Source organism: Erpetoichthys calabaricus, chromosome 6, assembly GCF_900747795.2.
Source record: "Erpetoichthys calabaricus chromosome 6, fErpCal1.3, whole genome shotgun sequence".
Lineage (NCBI taxonomy): Eukaryota > Metazoa > Chordata > Cladistia > Polypteriformes > Polypteridae > Erpetoichthys > Erpetoichthys calabaricus.
Genome location: NC_041399.2, coordinates 133,925,946 through 133,936,227, shown reverse-complemented (window position 1 = coordinate 133,936,227; position 10,282 = coordinate 133,925,946). Strand labels below are relative to the sequence as shown.

At 36.8% G+C, this 10,282-nt stretch overlaps 1 protein-coding gene across 1 annotated transcript in view; it reads left to right on the top strand.

The window, feature by feature from the left end:
* The first annotated feature begins 1,498 nt into the window (after positions 1–1,498).
* zgc:112332 (uncharacterized protein LOC553712 homolog) overlaps positions 1,499–10,282 on the top strand; it is a 44,331-nt gene continuing 35,547 nt past the window's right edge. The window contains exon 1 of the mRNA XM_028803927.2: positions 1,499–1,680. Within this exon, the coding sequence (XP_028659760.1) occupies positions 1,667–1,680 (14 nt within the window). The 5' untranslated portion in view covers positions 1,499–1,666. The remainder of the gene's footprint in view (positions 1,681–10,282) is intronic.

Here is a 10,282-nt window from a genome sequence, read left to right as displayed (position 1 = left end):
CATTAATATATTTTGACAGTGTATTTTAGTGAGAATGATTATAAACATATTACCCATGTTCATTTCCCATGTAGATATGTAACGTTTGGTGAGAATAAATAAAAAGTAACAACACATATAATAGTTATGTTGCATTGTTTATGATTAACAAAATTCATAGTTTATCTGAAATGTTCTACTTATACAGTCGATTTATTCCACTTCTGAAGGTGTACATTGTCGGTATTCTCCATTGCAATTGCCCCAGAGTGTAAGGTGTGCCAGTGCAACTGAAGGGTGGCAGACGAGCTCACGTAATGGGTGACAAGGCACATCCTCACCCTGATGCCGAGGCTCTTGTCATGAATATTCCCATCTTGTGCTTTTTCTCGTTCCTTCCAGTTTACTATTATTATTGGACACGTATGTAGAGGGAATGTGTGTCTTATTTTATGTCTATGAAAGGAAGGACGGTAAAGCCTTGAATAAAACTGAGTGTTGATGCTTTGGGTGACACAACAGGTGAGGAGCAGGGAACGTTAAATGTGACAGTGACTGCGGGGGATTGTGGGACTGGAAGATGGTTTAAGAATACAGAAACGACAAAAGCTTAGTCTTTCAATAATTTTATTTACAGCAATGATTTACTCCGTTGAGCTGCAGTTCGGAAGATTACTTATTTACCCCCCGGCGCAGCCTTTGATAAGATGCATTCAGAAGGAAAGGATGTTGCTGACAAAGTCAGGTGCTTTTTTGAAAGTTTGGCTCCAGATGTGCTTATCCAGCTGCTCCTTCTTGTCAGTACTTGAGTGATCTTTATGTTCACCTCTGGATGAATTCGCAAAGTTTCTTTACAACGTTTTTGTCTCATTAACGCAGAACTCCCGAAGCTTTCCTAAAATTGCAGAAGACAGTTGTGATTAGTTATGCAGCACACGCTTTTACTCACATTGCATTTTGGAAATCAGTAATACAAATCAGCTACAGATCTGGGAATCACTGAATAGTAAAAACGTTTAATGAGAGTGTCTTGCGCATATACTGGTGTAATGACCACGTCGGCTTTAGTGAAGCGTTTCTTAGCCTCTCTGATATGATCGACATGGCGTAGAGTAGATTCTGGATTGTTATAATACGTGCTACCTTACGCAAAATATGCTCATTAATTTGTTACAGATTCTAGGTGGACACGATTCCACACCAAGGAAAAAGGTGCCCCATGTAAACCGTTCATAATGTCTCCAAAATATATTTGTTAACTTTCAGACAAGTACTACTTAACTGTTTTATACAAAATCCTTATTTCAACATTTGCGAGCCTAAATTAGGATTTGACCTCGGGTTAGCGAACCCTATCGCTTTTGCAAAAACAACTGTTTTTACGCTTTGAGCCAAAGTGCTTTAACAGACTAGTGAATGACCAAATCGACTGCTGACTGCACAGATATCAATGACGTCATTACGCAAGCATGACTCAAAATCACGTGACGGGCGCATTTGAAGCAAGCCTCGAAGCGGCGCTTCAATCTCCAGTGCTTCGAAAGCTCGACACAGTATCGAAACCTGAGCATCGAGCGGCCCATCACTAGTGAGAAGGCTGTAGAGTTGCATTTAGGCTTTATTTACTGCTAAGTCAGAAGAGTGGAAAAATACAACAGCATCTGATCTTTAACTCTCAAGTATAACTATGGATTACTTCAGGTGAGTTGACACTGAAAAAGACAGAAAGTAAAGGTGGGCGCGTTATGTAAACGAAAAGCGACATTCAGAAAGAAGTATTCAAGCAGCGTAACGTTTTCAGCCTTTTTACATTCTTTAATGTTACGATATTGTTTGCTTACTTGAGTGTTCCTAATTAAACGCTGTGTACCTGGATTGATCCTTTAACTTAGACAGCAACTAGTCTTAATTAAAAAAAATAATGTTTCGCCATATACCAGTCCTGAAATCAATAAAGTAATTAACCTTTTCAGTTGTAATCGTGTCTCGTGTCACTTACGTATAGACGTTTTGCAATATTAAACTGTTTCCGCATTTATTAAGTAGAACGACTGAATCTCTGGGGATCATAAGAAACACTGCTGTTCAGATATGCGAAACGACAGTGCTTTTATCGTGTATTTGTGAATGGACCATTGCAGTGCAAAAGTATGCAGTAGCAATACGCGAATGAGTACGTGTGTACATTGAATCGATCATATACTTAAGCAACTAAAATCTCGATTGACACCTTTTGAGTATGTACATAAAGGCGGACAAGAGCCCTAAGCAGTCCATTTTTTGCCACTTCGCCTAGTGCCTCTAGGACGAGAGTCGGAATAAGGAGAGGCTACCAGGATTAAGTGGTTGTGAGAAGACGGATATTAAAATAAAATTTTCTACAGTAGTACTTCGCTTGTGTTGGAAAATTCTGAATTAATATAAAAAGACATCATGTTATTTATTTTTTTTATTTGCAATTTCTTTTTATGTGATGATGTAGCAGATTTGCTAATTTTAATTAACTGATCCTTTGACAGGTTTCATCTGATTTAAGCATATAATTAATGAGGCTGGCAATGCCTTTGGCATTATTTTAAAGCACAAAATTTCTTTATAGCAGTGTGGCATGCTTTTTTCTTTTTACTTGTGTCATTGCAAGCAGCCCATTTCCATTGTCAGGCAGGGACAGATTTAATGATTTGGGGCGTAAAGCAAGGAAAGGAATCAAAATCAGTGCTATTGCACACCCTTTTCTGTACTTATTAGTATAAGGCAAGGTGGGCAGACTTTTTGAAGGTGGGCTAAATTGTCAAACATTACTCATGCAGTGGTTCATATGTAAAATGTAGGTGCAAACTAGCACAAATGTTAATAGTAGATGTTACGATTGTGCCAACAATTTATTGTTAATATGTTTAAGACAGGTGTCTGTTAGCACTCTTCCATACTTGTTTTCAGTAATTTTCATATGTTAAAAGACCCACTAACAGCTGAAAGTGGAGCCACATAATACCATGCTCACCATAAGTTTGCAGAGTTTTGGAAACAAATCCTGATCAAAGAAATTTTGATAAATCTCATTTTAAGTGGCCCTTCTGCCCAAGAGCTCAGTCATTTCAGCTGCAGGACTTCATGCATATTGTCCACATTAACCTCAAAAATAGATAAAAAAAATTGTCTTGTGACGCCCAAAGTCCTGAAAGTGAAAATCAAATTCACAAATAAGGTTGGCAACCTGAGCTGCTTGTGTGGTGAGTCCATGGAATAATCTGTTTTTGTTTGATTGCTTTTAACCTTCTTTCACATTTGTGAATAGCAATATTTATAATGAATTGTACACAGAGCTGGAGTTACCCCTGAAGATCCGCTTATGGGGCTGCTGCCAATTATATCCATTGTTGATAAAATCACCACATGCAAACTCATATTCTTAGAAAAAGCATGCAATACAAAAACAAGTAAGCCACAAAAAACATCACATTTACCCCTCTATGGTCCCTATTCTATTTGGTTGGTTGTTATCTTTCTTTAATTACTTTTTGAGTAGCATCTCTTGGCAATTTATTACACTTCTACCAGTAACTGCAGAATTATCTTGTTAAGAGTACTTCACGAGGGCCACAATATTAAGATACTTCTGCTAGCAGCCCATGGACTGATGTTTGCTGTAAGAGGTAGAGCTATCATCATTAGCATCAGAAGTGTATGATGTCATGGTAGTGGCTGTTTAATCCTTTGACAGTGGCAGAACATCTATCCGGTTGCCTTTTATTCACCTTTTCTGTGGCATTTATTGTAATATTATTAATAGCCCCACAAAAAAAAATACGAAGTAGAAATAGTACAAGTAGGAAAACAAATTCTGCAAGAGTAGTGATGTTCTGATGAACATAGGAGTTCTTAAACCTTTTAATCTGAGGAGCCACGTTTGAAAATTGGTACCATCCATTTTCCAAACGTGCTTATTCAGAACAGGGTTGTGGGGCACCTGGAGCCTTTCCCAGCAAGCAATGGCCACAAAGCAGGAACAACCCCTGGCAAGGGTGCTAGTCCATTGCAGGGTGAACACATGTGTACACACGCAAGAACCACGTCAGCAACACCTCTGGACAGAAATTCTTAGTGTAAGCTTTAATAAAGCTTGGAGAAATATTGTTTTGGTGTAGCTTGAGGATTTAGGACTTTTGAAAGGATAGCATGAATAATCATTTAACTTGGTCACTTGATTCATGGCATCGGTTAAGGAATGAAGTTTAGTAATCCCTCCTCCATCGCGGGGGTTGCGTTCCAGAGCCACCCGCGAAATAAGAAAATCCGCGAAGTAGAAACCATATGTTTATATAGTTATTTTTATATTGTCATGCTTGGGTCACAGATTTGCGCAGAAACACAGGAGGTTGTAGAGAGACAGGAACGTTATTGAAACACTGCAAACAAACATTTGTCTCTTTTTCAAAAGTTTAAACTGTGCTCCATGACAAGACAGAGATGACAGTTCCATCTCACAATTAAAAGAATGCAAACATATCTTCCTCTTCAAAGGAGTGCGTGTCAGGAGCACAGGCTGTCACAGAGATAGAGAAAAGCAAACAAATCAATAGGGCTGCTTTTAAGTATGCGAAGCACCGCGGCACAAAGCTGTTGAAGGCGGCAGCTCACACCCCCTCCGTCAGGAGCAGACAAAGAGAGAGAGACAGACAGAGTTTGTTTTTCAATCAAAAATCAATACGTGCCCTTCGAGCTTTTAAGTATGCAAAGCACCGGGCAGCATGTCGTTTCAGGAAGCAGCTGCACAAAAGATAGCAACGTAAAGATAATCTTTCAGCATTTTTAGACGAGCGTCCGTATCGTCTAGGTGTGTGAACAGCCCCCCTGCTCACACCCCCTACGTCAGGATCGGAGAAAGTCAGCGCAAGAGAGAGAGAGAGAAAGTAAGTTGGGTAGCTTCTCAGCCATCTGCCAATAGCGTCCCTTGTATGAAATCAACTGGGCAAACCAACTGAGGAAGCATGTACCAGAAATTAAAAGACCCATTGTCCGCAGAAACCCGCGAAGCAGCGAAAAATCCGCGATATATATTTAAATATGCTTACATATAAAATCCGCGATGGAGTGAAGCCGCGAAAGGCGAAGCGCGATATAGCGAGGGATTACTGTAGTTCAAAATTAATTAATTGATGCAGTTTATTTCTTAATTAACATTTTTAATGAAACTTTTCAAATGATTTCTACCGTTTAAAAATACATTTTTCTAAATGAGATTACAAATAGTTTAGCATACCTTGGTTTCCATTTAACAATTCAATTAAAATTATTCATAAAAATGAATGCACTATTTGTATTTTATACAGATGATATGAAATGTTTAACTCTGCTGACTGATACTGCACTGAATGTCTACTGCTTATCTAAACCTTTTGACATTTACTGGTGTTCTTACAGTTGTCAGTGGTCTAACGAGCACATCCTTCACCATACTAGTAAATGGACATTAATTGAACCACTTTAAATATGTCTAGCAAGAAGAAAATCTTTCCTTGCCAAGGCAGGTTAAACTTAATGCAAACTCTTCTTTGCACCTTTGTTACAGATTTAAATACAGTATGTGCTGCAAAGAGCAGTTGGTCAGGGTCACTGAAGTGCATTTAGCGTACAACACTGCCACAGCACTATATATACTCCCACCCAATTCACTCGCCCTTCAAAACATTCTGAAAATAATCACATCCTTTACTGCTCCAATTATTTTCATTTTGACATTTTAGTCTAGCAGTCCCACAGAAACTAAAGCTGTACATGTTTCATCATTGCATTGTTTCACATTATGCTGCAATAAGCAGTAGGCTAAAGAGCAGGTGGCATATTGCTCCCCATGGTAACGCATCATAATCATGTCTGTGACCCAAAGCTTAAGAAGCACTGAACAAGAGTGACAGTTTTATACTCCTAGATAAATAATTGTTTAGGGGCACATCGGATGTGAACTAACAAAGAACAATGCAGCAGAGATTAAGAGGGCAGTGATTTTTTTTTTTTCTTTTTTTTAAGGAGCATTGGCAATATAATCAGTTTAAATTCTAGAATACAGAAGACATGGAGAATTCATAGTAAATCAATAGATGTTCTTATGGTTCCAGACAATAAAATAATGTAAATGCATTACTTAATACATAAGAAATTGATTGAAATAAAGACTGACCTATGTAAATGTGTTACTTTTTTAGAACTATATGGGTCTTTGTTTTTTCTGTGATAAGAGTTTTCTACTAATAAACAATTCATTTTTGATATCACTTGCATAATGTTGACGGTTATTCTGCACGTACAGTATTTTATATACAAAAAAAGAGGAATACATAAGATTAAGTTAAAATGGATACAGGTGGGACTTGTACCACAGTGCTGTTGACTTGCAGGTTGGAATACAACCACACTATTCTGCAACCTCCATAGACTTGCACTAAACTTACCCTTTTTTGAGTATTAAATGTGAAATATCATTGCTGTTTTCTCAGATTTTATTATTAAATTAACATTTCAGTGTGGTTGGATTTTTGTGGGCATCAGGATGATGACATTGATGCATTAGTATGTACAGTAACAAATATGTTACATATGACTTTAAAATACTTGATTTGGTTTCTTTTTCCAGCAGACGGAGTCATGTTTTAATTGTACCTTTTTTCTAATTTTGTCCAAAGTCAACTTTTATGACTTGAATTTCTTGGATTGACTATCACTAAAAAACTTAAGTGAGCAAAAAACATTTCGGCTTTTGTCAAAAAGGCTCACCAGCGCTTCTATTTCCTCAGCTGTCTGAGCACAACTCGCACATCTCGCATCTGTTCTCAGAAACTTCTATAGGTGCACAATGGAGTTCATCCTCAATGGCTATATCACAAGAATGTGAAGCACTGAGGAAAAATTACTGGCACCCAACTGCCTTATTTTCAGGACATATGTAATATTTGCTACCTTAGAAAGGTAAACAGTACAATTAACAAATAACAACAATATTTACTTCTATAGCACATTTTCATACAAAACATGTAGCTCAAAGTACTTTACAAGATTTAAAAAAATTGCAAGTAAAAAGAAAAATAATAAATTAGAAGTAAATAAGTATATTAATAAATAAAATTAAATTAAAGAAATAGTAAATCAGAATAAAATCAATATTCACTTACAGATAGGCTATAACATATAAGGCTGAGTCCTAATTGTTTATTTAAGTTGCACAATTCATATTCAGGTCTCTAATGATTACAACAGCAAGTCTGATTCTCTGATCACATGACCAGGAAGGACAGAAAAATAAAAAACTTTAGCCATTGAGATGATGAAGAAAAATCTCTTCAGGGGTTCCAAGGCCAAAGACTGGTAGAATGCCCAATGGAGGCTTGGCAAACAAATATGTTTAGATTAATAATGATTGCAAAACTAAGAGGTAAATTATATTGTAATACATACATCTATTATAATGTGAGTTAAAATGCATCTATGAAAAAAATGAGTGATCTGTGCTATTGGCCTGGCCTATCTTTATTATTACATGATTCAACTTTTTTGGTGCATAGTGGTAATTAATTATTTTATGTTTCACTCTTGGAATAATAAGCAGACCAGTTTGAGCTAAGGATCTAAGATTATGAGTGGGAATATAAGGAGACATTCACTTCAAAGTAAAAGAAGAAACAGGATTATTCAGAGCTTTATATACCATTAACATTATTTTAAAATCAATCCTAAAGGACATGGGTAACCAATACAGTGATGCTAAGATTGGTGAGATGTGCTCAGATTTTCTTTTGTTGGTTAAATTTCTTGCTGTTGCATTCTAAGCTAATTGCAACTGATTGATGTCTTTCTTAGGTGGTACTGTTAGAAGTGTGTTACAGTAATCTAGCTGGCTGAAAACAAAAGTGTGAATTAATTTTCAGCATTTTGTGATATTATAAGAGATCAAACTCTCATTTCTGCCAAAAACTAAGATGTCTATTTTTTCCCATTCTGAAATACAAATAAGATATTGGATCAGAGGGTGCAGAGTGTCAGGGTTGTTAGATACCATAGATGAATAAAGCTGCAAGCCATCTGCATAGCTGCGGCAGTTTCAAGACAAAATAGTATAATGGGAGCATGTAGATGGAAAGTAACATTAGGATGACACTAGGACAAGAACAGATCATTGAGGTACACCAAAAAAAATACCATGGACCCCTAAACTACAGTCATCACAACTAACAATGTGTTATATTATTAAAGATTTTAATCAATTTAAGACACTACAAGAGACACCCACTAATTGACTAAAGCAATTAATAAGAATACTGTGGTCTGTGGTGTTAAATGCTGTATTCTCAAGTCTAAAGAAACCAGAACAGATATGTTGCCCGTGTCAGCACTAACCAACAGATCATTAACTATTTTAACCAGTACAGTCTCTGTACTATGATATTGTCTAAAACCAGACTGAAAAACTGTTTTTTCTAGAATTTTACTTAAGAAAGGCAGTTTAGATATATGTAAATGTCAATTTATTTATATAGCACATTTAAAACAACATAGGAATGCTGTGGCCAAAGTGCTTTACAATAAAAGAAGAAAAAACATACAGTTAACATAAATAGAAATAAATGAACCTAAATAAATAATAAATAGAAGTAAGATTACATAATCACAATGAGAAAACCATCAGTATTACTGAAGGTCACGGAAAGCAAGTGAATAGAAATTAGTCTTTAATCTTGTTTTGAACAGAACAGTTCAATTGTAGACGACTGCATTATGTAATGAGGTAAAGAGTTTCACAGGTGAGGAGCAGCAGCTGCAAAAGCCCTGTCCCCCTTAGTTTTACACTTGGTACGAGGGACAACAAGAGACAACTGAGCAGAAGATCTAAGCACACTAAATGGCTGGTGTAAAGCACACAATTCAGATAAATAGGCAGGAGCAAGCCCATGTAAAGATTTAAAAACTATCAACAAGATTTTAAAATCAATTTGAAAACTGACAGGCAGCCAGTGTAAAGAAGCTAATATTAGAGAAACAGAATCAGACTTTCTTGCCCCAACCAGAAAGCGAGCGGAAGCATTCTGGACCAACTATAACCTGCGTATCAGGGATTTGCTAATCCCAGAATACAGCTAGTTGCAGTAATCAAGGCGAGAAAAGATAAAAGCATGAGTAGCTTTTTCAAGATCTCTAGAAGATAAAAAAGGCTTGATCTTACCTAAAAGACAAAGATGGAAAAAGCAATTCTTAACTACAGAATTAATCCATTTGCAAAAGACAGAGAAATAGCCGAGAAGTCCAAGACCAATTTGGGCTTTAGCTGATGGACCCACTATAGGCACCTCCATTTTATTTTGTTTCAGATCAAGAAAATTATTAGCCATCCAGGATCTTAGTTCAAAAAGACAGTTGTGCAGTTGATTTATTGCAGAGTTGCAGATGGGAATATAAACCTGTGTATCATCAGCATAGCAGTGAAAAGAAATGTTAAATTTCCTAAAAATAGCTCCAATAGGGTGAAGTTATATAGAGAATAAAATAGGACCCAAAATGGATCCCTGAGGAACACCACATTTTAAGAGGAGCAGTAGATGAAAAAGAGGAATTTAAAGTCACTGAAAAGTGTCTACCAATTAGATATGACCTGAACTAGTTAAGAGCAGCCCCTTTAAGACCAACAAGATGTTCAAGCCGCAAGAGAAATATCTCATGGTCAATAGTGTCAAAGGCAGAGGACAAGGACTGCAGCGCCACCTGAGTCAGTAATAATAGAGATGTCATTGAATACTTTCAGGAGGGCCGTCTCAACACCATGATAATGCCTAAAGCCAGTTTGGTAAATCTCAAATAAATTATTGGAGTTAAGGTGATCAACCAATTGATTACAAATTATTCTTTCTAATATTTTAGCCAGAAATGGCAATTGGGAAATCAGGCGAAAATTGGCTAAAACTCCAGGATCTAATTCTGCCTTTTTTAGATGGGGACGCACCGCAGCATGTTTAAAAAATGAGGGCACAACCCCCTCACTAATAGGACCATTTTTAATGGCTAGTAAAGGTGGACCCAAAACATCAAAGGCTTTCACTAAGAGGCGTGGTGGTACAATATCAAGAGGACTGAGAGTAGGTTTAAGGGTGTCAATAGTACTCTTTAACTGTCAAAGTGAGACAAGGTCAAAAGATTCCAAGACAATGCCATGATTAACAGAAGGAACTTCATAGCCAGTTGGAACAATACCACAGCAGATTGTATCAATTTTACTGACAAAGAATGAAAGAAACTGCTCTCATGAAAGAACAGTACT